This window comes from Colletes latitarsis, chromosome 11, assembly GCF_051014445.1.
Source record: "Colletes latitarsis isolate SP2378_abdomen chromosome 11, iyColLati1, whole genome shotgun sequence".
NCBI classification, from domain to species: domain Eukaryota; kingdom Metazoa; phylum Arthropoda; class Insecta; order Hymenoptera; family Colletidae; genus Colletes; species Colletes latitarsis.
The window spans coordinates 17,587,014-17,604,634 of NC_135144.1; the positions used below are offsets into that span (position 1 = coordinate 17,587,014).

At 40.0% G+C, this 17,621-nt stretch overlaps 1 protein-coding gene across 6 annotated transcripts; it reads left to right on the plus strand.

The window, feature by feature from the left end:
- Positions 1-241: 241 nt before the first annotated feature.
- On the plus strand, positions 242-17,457 carry Stol (voltage-dependent calcium channel subunit stolid). 6 transcript variants are annotated; one of them, XR_013080761.1, is made up of 26 exons: positions 242-1,448; positions 1,514-1,673; positions 3,610-3,691; positions 4,245-4,355; positions 4,466-4,685; positions 6,060-6,191; positions 6,415-7,017; positions 7,127-7,263; positions 7,468-7,548; positions 7,676-7,756; positions 7,892-7,966; positions 8,077-8,091; positions 8,311-8,418; positions 8,511-8,582; positions 8,799-8,940; positions 9,033-9,254; positions 9,364-9,457; positions 10,208-10,240; positions 11,175-11,276; positions 11,436-11,611; positions 11,971-12,107; positions 12,297-12,466; positions 12,634-12,830; positions 12,905-13,214; positions 13,450-15,525; positions 15,560-17,457. XR_013080761.1 is itself a non-coding variant. In XM_076778501.1 (25 exons), the coding sequence occupies exons 2-25, from the start codon at positions 1,576-1,578 to the stop codon at positions 13,742-13,744; spliced, it is 3,693 nt and encodes a 1,230-aa protein (XP_076634616.1). In that variant the 5' UTR covers positions 242-1,448; positions 1,514-1,575; the 3' UTR covers positions 13,745-17,457. The 6 variants fall into 6 exon arrangements, 5 of the variants coding, with proteins under 5 accessions (XP_076634616.1, XP_076634617.1, XP_076634619.1 ...); XM_076778501.1 differs by having other exon boundaries at positions 13,450-17,457; XM_076778504.1 differs by having other exon boundaries at positions 243-1,448; positions 11,499-11,611; positions 13,450-17,457.
- Positions 17,458-17,621: the final 164 nt, after the last annotated feature.

Sequence of the window (17,621 nt, forward strand, 5' to 3'; positions counted from 1 at the left end):
CCACCGTTACCGCCATCACCAATACTACTAACCCAGACCTGGTATTCGTCAACTGCCTACGTTCCCATCTCCCCATCCTTTTAAAGGGTGGTAGCGAGTACATGCATGCTCGCACCCGTAGAATAGTGCTATGTATGTACTCCTAAAACGCCCGAATCCCAACCGACGTAGACGTAGTAAGAGTAATGCGCGCGCGCCGACCGACCAACCGGCCGCCTTCGGCTCGCACGTAAAGCGGCTCCGTGCACCATCTTGGCCCGATTTTCATGAGAAAGTACAATCGAAACGGCGCCGTGTGTACTTTCATTTTCTCCCGGAAAAGAACGGAATGCGTCAGGCCGCAGTATCGTTACGCGTATAATCAGCGCATCGAGCCACGCGTGTTCCGCTCTACCAAAATACTTAATTTTTCCGTCGCTTATTTCCTTCCTTTTCGCCTAACGCCGCTGCGTACCCCTTCTTTGCTGCCTCCCCACCACTCCTTCGGGCTCTTTCTCTTTCTCCTTTCCTCTTGGGCATCTCCCTTATTCCACCCTCGTCCTTCATTCTTTCGGGTTCTCTGCGCGTTACGGTGTGAACATACTTGAGAGATCGCGCGACAAGGCGGTAAACGGTGGTGCAATAGTGGCTCGCACAAGCGAATCGTGCGCGATACCCGACGAACGATGTTCCGTTTCTGCGAAAAGCTGAAATTAATACACGCCCGGTGCGAGAAAACACGATAATCGAAGGACGCCGTTCTATCCGGCGAGGGTTGGTGGTGTAACGCTGAATAGTTTTTTTTTTTGTTCCCCGTTTGTCTGTCGGTCGGTTAATCGTTTGGTCCTTTGGGGTGAATCGGTCGATCGCGGCTGTATATTCGCATACGTGTACCACGCGTACGAACCGAAGATCCTGGTCTCTGAGATGATCGAATCGTTGGACGTGCTCGTGTCGTATACTGAGAAACGTCCACGGAAAAAGAACCGCGCGTTGGAGGTGAATTTATTGCGTGTTTCTGAGCTCGCACCGACCGTCTGTCTCTCTCGGGTTTCTCCGTGCGCGTCGTAACCGTCGTCGTCGACGTCGTAGACCAGTTGCAATCCCGTCCACGGGCACGTTCGAACAACGGCTCGAATCCCGAAGACGGCAGACCGCAATCGCGAAAAAAACGGGTGTCCGTTAACGCTCGAAATGGAAGATTTTCATTCGATTGGCCGGGCTCGGTTATTCGGCGTGTCGCGAGAGTGACTTTTTGAACTCCTTGTGGGACAGAACGAAAAGGATAAAGGAAGACGGAGAATGATACGCGGCAGCATCCACGTTCCAGCGTATGCGAGTGCTAAAACAAAGTTGTGCTCTCTGTCGAATATTCACGGATAAACAAAGATTCCATCGGAACGGTAAATTCACGCACATAAACGCTGATTCGCGTGTCCGACCGATCGATCGCTGGCTACGAGGGAGCGGTAAGACTAATACTTTTCGAGAAGAGTCGCCTCGTGCTAACGAACGTGTACGTTTCCCCTGAAAGATTGGTTCGTACGTTTCATCGCTCGCTAACACTTCGCCAGCCCGATCGATAGCGCCGAAATAATGTTTCTGTCCGTCGGGAAACTATTGCGCTACGGAGTGTTAATGCTGTTATGGACCAGATTGAGTTACCAGCAAGAAGAAGACATTCCTCATAACGAGTGAGTATTTTGCCGTATTATCGTGTCGTCCTTCTCTATTTTTATTTCATTTTTGCGCTCGGTCGGTGACCATTATCGTTCGACGTACGTTCGCAAGATCGTGCCGCACTTAAGGAAAACAAAGAGGGTTTCACGCCGTTGGTCCGTACGTCCGTGGGGCGTGGATGGACTGTGAAACGAATTCTATGGAAATTCGTACGCGCTGAATTTCGTTGATTCGCGAAACAAACGATCGTGCCTGCTATTTTTTTGCTGCGAGCTCGTTAGATGCTCGTCGTTTACGATCGCGATGGTGGAAAGAAAAAGTTGGTTAATTCTTCGCGAAAGCAAATTTACAAAATTATTCGACGTTCGAAGCAGTGTAAGGGCAGCGTGTGCAACGTTGTTGGCTACTACTATAGAAGCCGAGAACGAATTGTAATTTTTTTACCTATAGCGCGATACGCGAGTGGGAGGGGCATAAAAGGATCGAAGCGTACTACGTGCAAGTACCTGCGTGCGTACAACCCGGCATGTCGGAATGCTTGGATATTTCGTTACTGGGCATCGTTTCTTTCCGAATATCGTTGAACGTGAAATTGAAAAAATAATACAAACGAACGAAATATTAGTTTCGACGTATTCGAACGGAAGTAAAACGAGGATAGTGGAAAAGAACGCAGGCGCGTGTCGGGGAGTTACGCGTACGTACACAGTCGATTAACGAGGATCAGAATCGGCGTGTGTGCGTACGTAGTTGCGTGCGTGCGCACGTGAGCATGCATGTGTGCATGTACGTGCATGCGAATGCATCAATGGTGCTCATTTACATGTATACGATACCACCTATAGATGCAGCTGACAGAAACAATCGTTGACGTCGGTTTGAGCGACGTTAAGCAACGTCGGTCTTGTTTGTCGCGTTAGGCCAGATTTGGACGAATTAGAACGCGCTCGACGTTTGACGAGAACGACATTGAAAAAGTTGTCGGAACATTCTACGTTTTGATTTCGATTTTTCTCGACTCGTCGACATTTCTACGTTTTCATTGACGAATCCATTTACGGATTTGAGGGGGTATTCGAATCTTACGCTTCGGAAAAATTGATATTTTTCCTCCTTCATTTTCTTGCAGCTTGGAATCTTAAAAATGTTCTGCTAAAATTTTTTATCAAAATACGTAAAAGCAATACATCTATGAACATTTTACGAAAGTACAATGTAGAAAGAATACCGAAAGAATAAATTAAGAAAACTATATTCGCACGTAAAATGTTATTAATTTTACTTCCAGACCCTACAGTTACTTAAGCTTGGTATGTGACCCAAAGTGACATTCTGGTAAGATTAGGGTTAATGGGTTTGTCTACTAGGACTGAAATTACGAGACGAATATTTCTGTATTCGAATACTCGAGCGTTTCAATAATTCAAATAGAGTAACGTGGTCTGTAAATCAAATTCTTTAATTTCATTGTTTCTTTTAACTTCGTTTTCATTTATAACATTTTGCGTGTTTGACAGATACCTGCAGAATCGTTTTACAAATATTTTTAAATGTCGTGGACCTTACTGACAAAGTAGATGTTAAATGACACACATTGTATAATATATTGTGTAATCGTAGCGATAATAACGCAGAGCTGTCGAATCACCTTTAGGTTAGGTACACATTGAGCGTAGAGCAGAGTTGGTTGTTATTCGAATAAACTTTCCCGGCTATCGAATAAAATGGATGTCATTCACGAATAACGAACAAAGATTTATTCATCGTAATTTTATACAAAAGAAAGTATAGAAAGTATAGAATACAATTTTTTTTTTGTATGACGCTTTATTTTCGTGTAAATTGATTTTGAAAATTCATGGAATACTGTTGGTAACGTGTCTGACCAATATTTGTTATTTCTACTTACATCGGTGTTCTTAACGCATCGACTGCTACTGTGATTTGTAGAGTGAAGAACTGGGCTTTGAAATTTGGCGTGGACCTATGGGAGTTTGGCAAACAAGTGACGAAAATGGGCGAAATACAGCGGGTAAGATGGTCAATCATTCGTAAATAACTAATATACCTCATATGCATAGTATTTTTCACCCGTATTGTTCGAACAATCATTCTCGGGCCAATCATGCGATTAAGCATGAATTTCGGTATTCATCGATTTTCTACAAACGGATGTTGCATGCAGCACGCGCGATTTAACGCAAATTCGAAATTAATAACACGAGTCTCCATTGATTATTCAAGCCGCGAATTTTAATATCGTCTTTACACGCAAAGTGTTCAACCGTTGACCTGTCCAATTCTATTCAAATTTTGTACGAACGTGCACACGTGTGTAATATAGCGATGTTATTTCTCCTGGCCGCTAAGGTGAAAAAAAAAGATTAACAAAAATGATAACGATCATAAAAATGTGTTTAAACAAATCTACGTCCACTGTTGTCGATTTAGACTTCCGCCATGTTGTCATTGAAGTTTAACACGAAGCGAGTAAAACCATTGTCAGTTTTTAATGTCGAGTCGATTTAATAGTCTGTTTTTAGACAGTTTGTTCTTTCATCTTGTTCTTCTTATTTTGAATTCAGAAATACCACGATATGGAGGCCGAAGTCGTCAGGAAGGATGGTCTTGTTTTAGTGCGAGAAATGGCTGCCGAAGTGAAGAATATGCTGGACTTCAAGATGAACGCTGTCATGGTAAGAAACGAATGTGTCAACGATACAGACTTGGACCAAAAATGTTGGAATTAATATTGATATTTACCATATTTACCACCTTATTATAACAACCGGTGTTATTGTTGCAGAGATTAGTGGAAAGTGCCGAGCAGGCGGCCGTGTCCGCGCCAAGGGACGGAAATATGTCGCCAAAATATTATGCCTCGCAACGTTTGGAGTCCTTTTCCGGGAACGGAAAAACAGGAAACGGCCAGGACGCTTTTCTTGCCTCCAGTCGTCGCTTCGACCACCTGGCCGTGAACCTAACATTGTCGACAGTTTTGCTGCCTGCAGGAGTTAAAGACGCCTGTTAGTATCGTAGTATTAGGTCATTGTCTAAACTTTGTCCGTTAAAGGGGCAGTCTCATGTGGGACCTCAAGAAAATCAATCTTTTTTTTATTTAATTTTTTGAAAGTATATACAGGGTGTTCGGCCACCCCTGGGGAAAATTTTAATGGGGGATTCTAGAGACCAAAATAAGACGAAAATCAAGAATACCAATTTGTCGATAGAGGCTTCGTTAAAAAGTTATTAACAATTAAATTCAAAAATTTCAAATTGTTCTGGAAAAATTATTTTCGGTTGCGGGGGTCAATTACAATTATTTTTGGTGAATAGACATACTTCTGAAATCCTATTCACTTTCGAGAAAAAAATTCGAGTAAGTGCTGAAAGTTTTGGGTGAAAAAAAAGACTTTCGAATCGTCTTGGAAAAATTATTTTTAGTTGCAGGGGTCAATTGCAAGCATTTTTGGTCAACAGACATACCCCTGAAATATTACTCAGTTTCGAGAAAAAAATTCATTACCGAAAATTTCATGTCTGGCCATAGCGTTGATATGTTTCACTGAAATTTCATGCGTATCTTTAAAACATCATAACTTCTGAACGGATTGGACGATTTTAATGTTTAAAAAAGCAAACTACGCGTATTTTGGTGGAGTATATGTAGGAATTCTAACAATACTGGAAAAGTTGTTCCTTGACCGTGTAAAGTTAGAAAAACCCCGTAAAAGTGGTCCAATTCTTAAACGTCCATAACTCCTACAATAGTGAATATATTTCAATGAAACTTTTTTCTGATGTAGAGCCCATGGGTACCTACAAAAAAGTATTAAACAACTTTTCTGTAGGGCGTCAAACAAAAATACTAAAAATGAAAAAGGAACTTTTAAGAAAAATCGACAGGGGGGTGCCTAAATTTTTCGGCGAAAAAAAAAATTTCAAATCGTTCTGAAAAACTTATATTCGGTTGTGGGGGTCAATTACAATCATTTTTGGTGAATAGACATACCCCCGAAATCCTACTCAGTTTCGAGAAAAAAATTCGGGAAGGTGTGAAATTTTTCGACGGAAAAAAAAAATTTCAAATCGTTTTGGAAAAATTATATTCGGTTGCAGGGGTCAATTACAATCATTTTTGGTGAATAGACATACCCCCGAAATCTTGCGCATTTTCGAGAAAAAAATTCAGTACGAACTTATATTAATAATGAATCAATTTTCTATCATTCACATGAGACTCCCCCCTTCAAAGTAAGGCAAAAGAAATAACGCTAGTCTCAATTATAGTCTATTAGTTTGTCGAAAGTTTTCGTTCGCAAGCTCAAACAGTTGAACTATTAACAAAATACGATTATTAGAAACGAATCATTTTTGATAATATTTAATTTTCTTTTCAGATCGCGAGGTAGCCGCCGGCATCCAGTGGAGCGAATATTTGGATTTACTGTTCGTTAATAATTACGAAAGCGACCCTTCGCTTTCTTGGCAGTACTATGGAGCAACCTCAGGATTTCTACGACGTTTCCCCGGTACATACTACAAAATATTTCTCGATCCTTAAATGGATTAAATCGCTGGTTCTCAGAAAGGGACACAGATAGTGGTCAGATCGATACTGATACTATTGATCATATTCAGTTAATTTGATGCCTAAATACTCGTTAGAAAGTATCGATACTTTAACCCCCGAAACTTCTTAAATCTCGAATTAAATAATGCGTTATTTGTTATACGTTCAACTCTGATTCGCAGCAATTTCTTGGCCACCGATCGAGGAACGAGCATCGGGCACGAGCAGGAGCGCCAACCGAGTGGTTCGAGACGTGTACGATTTTCGAATTTCAAACTGGTTCGTCGGAGCTGCGAATAGTCCGAAAGATTTGGCCATATTGATGGACATTGAGTGCTACGCATCCGAGAGGAACAAACGTTTAGCGATAGCTACTGCCAAAACCATACTCGATATCTTGGGTCCGGACGATTACGTGAACGTTTATCGTTACGGCGACACCGCGGAAGAAATCGTTCAATGTTTCAAGGACAATTTGGTTCAAGCATCGCCAGAGAACATTCGGGAGCTGAAGGTTGCGACGAGCATGATGAAACACGAAGAAATGCCAACGAACATATCGGCCGCGCTCGGGACTGCCTTCGAAATTCTTCATAGATACAATAGAACCGGCCAAGGAAGTCAGTGTAACCAAGCGATTATGTTGATCACTGTTGACAATGCTGGCCTACCCACGGAGGTGATAAAACGATACAATTGGCCTCACATGCCTGTTCGTATCTTCACGTATCTCATAGGAGGCGACAAGAGTCCGGAATTACGCAGCGCAGCTTGCGCGAACAAAGGTGTTTCATCTTTCTTCGCTATTCTCTTTAATCGTCTTCGAAATATCTCTAGAAAATTTAAATAATCGAAATTAAAAAATAAAATATAAAGTTATAACCCGTTTTACAGGATTTTATGCAAGGATCACCGATGTGGAAGAGATCAAAAGTAAGGTTTTCGAATACGTAACGGTGCTTGCTCGACCTATGGTGCTGTATCAACACGATCATCCTATTCATTGGAGTCCAGTTTATGTTGGTGGCAAGGTACGCGAATTGAGTGTGCAATTGCAATATAATAGAACTAATTGGTTCAAGAATTATTAAATAATGTGTGTTTAGTTGAAAGTCTGAATCTGGCACTAATTTTTTTTTTCACACAATATCAAAGTTCTTTGAGATCGTTATTTCACATTTGTGTAATTGTCACGACATAATATCTGGTAATGGATATTTTCTTTTTCTTTTCAGAGTGGCAGATACGGCAAAGAAAACACCGGGCAGCTAATGACATCGGTTACAGCGCCGATTTTAGATCGTCGAAATTATACGGTATTTATTAAAATACACAATCGCCGGTATACAAAGAAAATTAATAGAGATGAATATGCTACGATGCTTTCCTTCACGTTACTAGATTTAATCGCATATCTTACTAGAATTGGGTTCTTTCTTACAGGAGAAAACGGCCAATTTGTTGGGTATCGTTGGTACTGATGTACCCGTAGAAGAAATCCAGAAACTTGTTCCCCCTTACAAGGTACATTCAGTCGTAATAGCTTACTTGTTCGCATCTGCTAGTACAGATGCTCCTCGACAACTTAAGAAAGATCTTAGGAGCATGAACAGCATTGTTTATACGTAGGGTTTCAGTTTCGATTTCGTTGATTTGCAGGTAGGTGTCAATGGGTATTCCTTTATCGTCGACAACAATGGTCGTGTTCTGTATCATCCGGATTTGCGACCACTGGTGAGTAACTCTCGAGAAACGCTACTAACAGAAAATTAACTACGAAACGACATCCATTAGCCCGTCGTCTGAATGTTCATTGACATCGTTGTTTGCTTTTATTGACGCAGCCAGGAAATGCAGACGTAAGTAGATGAAAAATACAAATTGTAGCAAGGACTATTTTCTTCTTGTTTAACCCTGCAATACTCCATCATGAAAATAAGTAGAGTTTAATAAATGGTTGAAAGTCGGTGATAAAAATTAGTGGGAAACGCAGTGTTTCGCTATAGTATTTCAGGGTTAAAATACCGACGCAAAGCTCTCGTCGGTTATAATAAATGTTTCTTGTCAATTTTTCGCAGTATGAAGAAACACTAAAACCTACGTACATCAGCGTAGATTTATCGGAAGTCGAACTCGCAGAATACGATGGTCCGTTGCATCCGTGGAACAATTCCCTATTACTAGACGTAAGTCCCTAACTACGTTCGATGTATACGTTCGAGGATAATTCGCGACAACGCGTGCTTTTCTGTACCTTTTTTTCCTTTTCTTCTTTCAGCTGAGGCACGATATGATCGATCAGAAAGAGGGGGAGACCAATTTTGCGATAAAAATTCATTACGACGATATGGTGAATACAGTAAACTTTAGATACTCTTTAAACTGGTTCAGATACAAATCGAATGGAAAAATTTTTCTTCGAGTAAACGAGAATTATTTATTATGTGGTATAAATAACGCTACACAAAAATCTTCCTACAGTTTGTATTAGTTCTTATCTAGCAACATAAATGTTATTTAATATAAAAACATTTCTTTTTGTCGGTTTGCGTGGATGCTGTCACAGAGGAGGGTTACCATTAGACGGCACAATTATTTTTATAAGCCGATCGAAGGAACGCCTTTTTCGTTGGGATTAGCGTTGCCCGAAGGTTATGGCATGTTCGACCTGTTGGCCGAACAAGAAATCAAACACGCCATAATACACGGTAAGTTGCATTCAAGATCACACGTAATTAAGTCTCGTTTCCTGACAGTCTTTGTTTTTACGATAAAACATACGTTTTCTGTTTGCATCTAGTGACCGAGTACTTTAAAGGAACTAATTGGAAGGTGCATCCAGATTGGGTGTACTGCGAATACAATTCGCCTTCCGAGAAATGGTTCGTCACCCCGGAAGAACGCGTTCTGCATTTTTTGGCACGAACGCGAAGACCGGGGTGGAAATGGATGTCTTTGAGACCAAAGAGTCCGAGCTCGCATCACAAACAAGCGAGCAAGCCCGACAAAGATTCTTATTTTTGTAAGTATACGCCATTTTGTAACATTACGATCAAAAATGACGAAAGATCCTTTTTCTCATGTCGAAACGAACCAATCGTTGAAACGGAGCCTTCTCTTTCACTTTCCAGGCGATAAAAAATTAGTGCAGTCTCTCGTGTTGGACGCTTTGGTCACCGACGGTTTCGACAAAAGAGGTGCGGTGCACAAAGAGGAAAATCAAAGGTAAGCGGCACGTAAAAGAAGCTCGCGGATGCATGTCCTTCACGCGTGGATACTTATAGTGGAGATATCGACAACGCACTGCAACGCACAAGCACGCGGTTTTTTCACGCACCGATTATCGAATTTAACGTATCTCTTATCAGATATCGTAAAACCGTTGCCTCTACTTTTCCCTTGCCGTTGTCTCGCATAGTCGTGTCGCGAACGAAATCGATCGCCGGGGATCAACAGGCTGGATACCGATGGACGAAGGAAACAGGACGATGCAGGGTGAGGCGAAACGAAGACACGGCAACGTTCACGGGAATCGAAGGGAGAAACCAGGAATGAAAAAAAAAAAAAAGAAAACTATACGATAATAAGGCATCGACGAATCGCAAGTTTCCAACGGTACTGGCAAATTTTCAACGTTGCCGATTAGTTTTCTCAATAAAAATATTACTGTACGACTCTTTGTTTTCAGTATTAAATTTGACGACTGATAATTAATTTTACAATTTTTATCGGGAAGACAGATTTCAATGGCGAATAAAATTTGTAATGTGCCGTCGAGGCAAGTCGAAAGCTCTCCCTGACGGAAGAAGCGCAATACTTCGGTGGTGCAATAGTAACGATATAATATGAAAATATTGCACCGTTCTCGTTTAAACGCGACACGTACTATGCGCAACGGCCAATCTCTTTCATTTACAATGTTACCTTTTATTGCATATTTTTATTACATTTTATATTGTGTGTCTCCACCGCTAGCCCTATTGCCATACTGATGGCTCTACTGCACAGGTAATCCATTATGCACAATTATTTGTATAAGCGCACTCGTCGATATTTTGCACGGTGATTCTTTTTAAAATTATCGCTTTCGCTGTACGTTTCACGTAACCCGAAGACGTTGCTAATCCCCCGACAAGCCCTTTCGCCTCTTAGCCCAAACAACGAACTCCGAATAAAAAGGAATAAATAGGAATGTTTTAATATTTGGTAAAGTACAAACTTTTTATGCGTGGTATAGTTTGCCTCGATAAATGTTTCTGTCAAATTTTAAAACTTGCCCATTTATTCGTTTTATTTGTTGAAATCGGGCCTTCGTTGACTAGACTATTCATATTTCTGCTCCTCTTGGTACGATCGTAAAATGCTCTTTATCGATAAAAAAAAAAAAAAAAAAAAAAAAACAGCATCGATCCAGCTCTTTACGATCATAAAATGTCGCGTTGATTATCGTACGTTCGTTTGTCAAGAGACACTAGCAGAAATTGGGAAAGCAGTTCGAATTACGCGTTGTTTAATCGTATGCAGGACCGTGACAGGGCAAGGGCAGAAGGGGTACGTGTCCTAGAGCGCCACATTACGAGGACAGGTGCCCTTAATCTTAAAAGAAATTGAATTAACTATTTTAATATGTTACCGGCTGAATAATTCACGTTAAAAACACCGCATACATTCGCGAGAATGGTATTCATCGTTACGATTTCCCGAAAAATTTAGAATTAAAATTTTCTTACAACTATACAAAATATTCCTATACACTGCCGCTCAAATGTATTTGATCATGCGTAAAAATGTATATCTATATCGATGTACGGGACTGATTATATGTATATATTCTTCATAAAACAAGTAAATGATCTCTTACGTTTTTTCGTAACCGTATCGCCTCGTTTCTCGTTACGTCGACAGTAATTACGGTCCATATAATTGATTTTATAATTTGCAGCCAAGGAAAAAGCAGATTCGGTCTCACGCGGACATTCATCGCAACAAGAAGCGGTCTTTTCCGTTGGCACGAGCATCAACAAAACGAAAGCAACGACGAACCGTAAATGTTAAACACTTATCATTCAATCCGTATATTAAGAATCTAATCGCTCGTCACAGAAGCATAGTTTGGTACTTTTCACGATAAAACGAGCGAATATTTATTCGATTCGATCAAAAACAGTGTAAACGTTTCAACGCCTAAACGAGTAAACTTTAGTGTTGGTTCGACGACGACGACGGCGATACACCGCTGCAAAGGAAAATCGTATTGTTTGCGCAGACCCTTTGCCCAGAAGTATGCAAGAGCTATGGATTCGTCTTGGTACAAACGCGCAGTGGATCAGCATTCGATAGAACCGGATAGTTTTGTTTTCAGCGTGCCATTCGATGTTGGTACGTACGTACCGATATTCCTAAATATGAATCGAAAAATAGTTGTCCCCCTATTACTAGTCGACAACTATTGTTTGACACATCGCCAGGGTTGTCAGGTGAACAGAATAGTTAGACGAAACGTAGAGAGAAGAAAAAAGAAATTCCTTTACCCACGTCACTGTCAATGTAGTTCTGCTCGCCTGACAAACTCAGCCCATTGTACAAACTGGAGCTTGAAAAGTCTGTTCTAATTGCAACGATATTTGACGTCGCTTTATAATATTGTTGAATTATTTTCTAATATCGCTTAGTTAAATGTTATAAATGTAAGCGTTTAAACACTTCCACGCGCATAATAATTTTTGTATTACCAACAGCGGACAACCCCAACCCTTTAGTCACCGCCACGCACGCTGTATTCATTGGAAAAGGACACAAAGCACCAGCCGCGGTCGTTGGTCTTCAATTTGAACACTCTTCATTGGCTTCCCACTTTGTCAACATCACTTCTACGGTAGTATATGTCGTTTTATCGACTGTTTATTTTTTATTTACGTTGCCAGTCTCATTATTTAATTTACACACCTCGTAGGTATCAATGTCTCCGTTCCAACCCGTTTATCTCTATTCTTTCATTGTTTTGTTCTACCGCGAACTGTCTCAAGTTATAGCTTTTTTTATTTACATTTTTTCATTTTTTTAGTGCAGTGGCATGAGCTGTAAAAAGAACTGTGCTTCCGAAGAACTAGACTGTTATATCTTGGACAATAATGGATTTATCATAATCAGTGAGCGTCACGAGCATACTGGAAAGTTTTTTGGTGAAATTGATGGCACCATAATGGATTCTTTGGTTCAAGACAGGATTTACAGGTACGAGTAACAAACATACTCGGACAGTATGGCACATTTTACTGTACATTTTAATCAGTTATGGAGGAATTGAACATTTTCTATTGCAATGCGGCTATTTATTGCCGTTTATAAATATGTAAAAAAATTATTATTTGAGCGGAAATATCGGGTTACTTGTGTTTCAGAAAAATAACCGTTACCGACTACCAGGGCATTTGTAGTCCGCAGGAGTCTCATCAATCGGCAGCGTCAAGAATAGTTCCCCAGACCCTAGCTACGACTATCGCGATACTCGGAAATTTCCTTTGGAACATTGCATTCGGTTTTAATTTGCGACAAGTTGCTTTCGCGCTCGCCGGCGAACCTGCACAAACTGCGGACGGTGAGAATACTTTTTAGCTTTTCTGTTATAACTGTTGAATTAGCATTCGAATAAATCGTGACATGTACTTCCAGACGATTTAACTTTCACCGACACGGACGAAGAAACACACGAGTTCGAACCAATTGGGAGCGCAGATGCGACCGACGAACCGTCCTTGGACGAAAATGAAGCGTTTCCCAGGATTCCAGCGGTCGCCGCTACCTCGCCTGCTTCTCCGGGAACAACACGAGCCACGTCTGCTTATTATCCGCAGAGAAAGCTGAGAACTTGCGAGAAGAAAACGGACCTTTATATTCTGCAACCGGAGAGGCTTAACACCAGTGGACAGAGTAATCCCTTAAAGGGAAAACTAACCAACTGTCATGTAACCGGGTGCGAAAGGTACGTACGTACATGTATAATTAGACAACGTATTTGTTTTTTTATCAAACGCCATTATGGACTCTGTTCTTTCTTCGGTTCCTTGACTGTTGTATTTTCGTGCTATCCTAGTCCCAAAGGCACAGTGTCAACCGTACAGTCTCTTCTGTACGCGCTGCTGTACTTTCAAACAAAATGATACCACGAGACAAACGATTGACAAAAGGATCAAATTTTATGTTCGTTCTGTTCGCAGACCGTTTAGCGTGCAAAAGATACGGCATACGAATTTAATCCTATTAGTGGTGGACACGTTGTGCCCGTGCGGAAGCAAACAACTTAGCATCGAGCCAATAGAGGCTCTGACCGAGCCAGGGGCCTGTACCGCGAGAAGAGAACGTCTGTATCGTCGAAGACCCCCTAAATGCATAAACTATCATCCGGAGGAAATGGAGATCAAGCTTTGCGGCGGCGCAAGTCGTCCTTGGAATTTCTCTTTATCGTTGTTCATCGCGATTATTTCCAGCGTTCTTACGACGCAACTCGCGTGACTTCGCTCGGATTAATTGTACACACATTCGCAAATTATCTTTTTGAAATGAATTTAGCGTTGTCGTTTCTATGAAACAGTTATAAAAGAAATGGTATACTAGTTGATCGGTTTAATATACCTGTATTTGACGAATACAAGCATACGAGCGAATGGGGAGCCGCGAGTGAATGAGTATGCGTGCGCGTGCGCGTATGCGCGACTAGAAAAAGGGAGAGAAAGACAACAAAAAAAAGTCACACGCGTAATATGTGTGTGTGCGAACATTCATTAACCGCGCGTACATGTACATGGCATTGCTCACTCTATGTGTACGCAGATATTCACACACACATGCACACACTCACGTCTACGTGGGCACGCGTGCGCATGCACGCAGACGTGTACATATACAAATACATATAATATTAATGTTGATCTATGATTACATATCTCATTATAAATTCTGTTGCGAGAAAACTTGTGAATATTTCCTAATCGTATTACGTCGAATCTGATTCCTAACGACTAACAGAGAGCAACGACGAGACCCGTGCGTACTCGTGATACGTTCGAAAAGTGGGAACGATGTACATAAATGTATATCGAAGCCTGATTGTCTTGGCCGAACCGAGATGTTTGGTTATCCTTTTCGTCCAGATGTTGCGTCGAATTAAAGCAAGCATCGTATTCGTTTCCAAGATGATCGATATCGGTTAACTGTTTCGTTGTTTCTATAGCCATTTTTTGTCTATTGGATCGGACGAAGAGTCTTCTCATTTCGTTTTATCCAAGTTTAAGCTTACGCCAACCGACAATACGAATAACCAATAATCATACTTTTTATTTGAAAGACGTCTTAAACATTGAGTATTTTATATCCGTGCATGGAAGGACAATAGAAGAAAATTGGCCAATTCTGGGATTGACTGGCAATAAAAGTTTTGATAATTATTTAGAAGCTTGGCCTATCCATCGATTTCGATAATTTTAAGCGGTGTCTTATATATGGAACCGTCGCTAGGCCTTAATTTCCAAAGTATTTCCAAAATACTTTTGCTAACAACACAGTAATGCATAGCTACTTTTTCACGATTCATTTCCCCTCCGCCAATCTCTTCTACTCAGCGTCCCGAGCTCAACGAAACCCGACCCAATGTAAAACAAATCCCAGCACCACATAAAACACGAGTATTTTTAACTAACTTAACGTATATAATATTAATATATATAACGGATTTGTAGTTTTCCATGCAAGATGGCCAATTTCTACTATTATCCTTTAAACAAAATATAATCACGTTATGATTGATAAACATCGTCTATCGATAAATAGACAAGACTTTTTGTCCAACCCAATTTCAATATTGTTCAACGACGAATAGTTTAAAAATTGTACGTTCATTCGTATGCACATGCATACGCACGGTGGACAAAGACTTGGATCGAGTTTGTCTGTGTCCTTCCGTCGATAGTCCACGTGCTATTATGCGTACATCAAGGACGATTAGTTAAAATTGTAGCAACGATGCTACTTAATAAATGCAAAACTTTATATGACGTTAAAATGGCCTGATTCCAAGGGTGGTAAGCTTACGAAGTGATGCACAACAAGTTTACAACACTTTCGCTCTTCGAGGAGTTTACGCTTTAAAGTAATTAACGACATATGGCGAGCCTCGCCGACGTATAGCGCCGTTAAAATTGTGAAAAATATCTTTCTTCGTTGTTCCAAATTTCAGATCGTTATTTTATCGTACACTGGCTTCGAAAAATGCTTGTCTATGCAACAGTACGAACCGAGTCTGCAGTAATACATGTGGAAGAATGCTACCAGAGTAGTCCACTTCCAAGCACTCGATGCGCAAACTAATGTGATAATAAATTTATATTATCAGTTACCACTGATCTTAAAATAACGAAACTTTAACTGTGAATGAAAAGAGAAAAATACGCCGTATAGACAAGAAACGAGGGTGTTCGGCCACCCCTGGGAAAAATTTTAATGGGGGATTCTAGAGGCAAAAATAAGACGAAAATCACGAATACCAATTTGTTAATGGAAGCTTCGTTAAAAAGTTACTAACAATTAAATTCAAAAATTTCAAATCGTTCTGGAAAAATTATTTTCGGTTGCGGGGGTCAATTACAATCATTTTTGGTCATTAGATATACCCTCGAAATCCTACCCACTTTCGAGAAAAAAATTCGAATAAGTGCTGAAAGTTTTGGGTGAAAAAAAATTTTTCAAATCGTTTAAAAAAAATTATTTTCGGTTGCAAGAGTCGATCGCAATAATTTTTGGTGATTACACATACCCCCGAATTCCTACGCATTTTCGAGAAAAAAATTCTTTACCGAAAATATAATTTCTGACCAGAAAGAAATGGCTGCCCGAATTTTCATGCGAATCTTTAAAACGTCATAACTTCTGAACGGATTGGACGATTTTAATGTTCAAAAAGCCAAACGCCGCATATTTTAGCGTAGAATATGTAGCAATTATAAAAATATTCGAAAAGTTGGTCCTTGACCTCGCAAAATGAGTAAAACCCCATAAAAATGGTCCAATTTTCAAACAGCCATAACTCCTACAATTGTGAATATTTTTCAATGAAACTTTTTTCTGGAGTAGAGCTCATGAGTACCTACAAAAAAGTATTAGACAACTTTTCTGTAGGACGTCAAACAAAATTACTAAAAATGAAAAAGGAATTTTTAAGAAAAATCGACAGGGGGGTAGGTGCCTAAATTTTTCGACGAAAAAAAAATTTTTCAAATCGTTCTAAAAAAATTATTTTTAGTTGCGGGGGTTAATTACAATCATTTTTGGTGAATAGACATATCCCCGAAATCCTACTCACTTTCGAGAAAAAATTCAGTACGGGTGAAACTTTAAATTGTTAATAACTTTTTAACGAAGCCACAATCAACAAATTGGTATTCTTGATTTTCGTCTTATTTTTGCCTCTAGAATCTCCCATTAAAATTTTTCCCAGGGGTGGCCGAACACCCTGTATAAATAAATTAATTTCAGTCCTTTAACATTGTGAGCTGTAATTCGGACAACTGTAATTCAAGTGCACTGTATTTCAATTATAGTAATCATTAGTATAATCGGTAATTGAATGAACTGAAAAGTTTGAATTATGTAATTCAATTCTAATTAAACTATGTAATTGGAAATACAATATAGTTGAATTATCGCAGCTCTATTACACTGTAAGTGACGCCCATTTTGCGCATGATGTGTTTAGGAAGGTATATACTACTTCTTTAGTAGTGTCGTGCAGCTGCAGTATAATGGACAAATTATTTTGAAGCCAGTATTCTTCAGATAGGATGTAAGAAAACTTAAAGAATTACGAGGAAGGTTCGTTCGAAGCGGGTCTAGTTCATTGTACAGATTAAAAGTTTGTCTTTGATAGGGAATTATAGTACGAGCCTGGAGAATTTTCAATTTTACGTCGGTCGGGCTGCACAATTACGATGATCGTGCAGTAAAATAAATCAAGCGTATCGCGCATTACATCGAGTTGGACATTAAATTTTTTGCTTCCAAGTATTAGGCCAAGCCTATACGTATATGTAAAATGCATTAATTGTATTTATTTTGTTTGTACTTTACATATCAAAACGCGCCGTCGAAACGACATCATACAACGTTCCGCGGTTCGAATTTCTAAATTGTTGCTTACAGCTCTATGAAAACATATCTCTATCTCACAATGTAGAGAGAGAGAAAAAAAACAAAAAAAGTCGGAGAACAATAAACAGAGAATCGATGTGGAATATTGCGCGAAGCTTGGAGCAACGAAATACCGAATAGGAAGCAAAGTGTAACGTAATAACGATTTCTTTTTATTAAAGATAAGAGAACGTATAACGTAATACCTTTA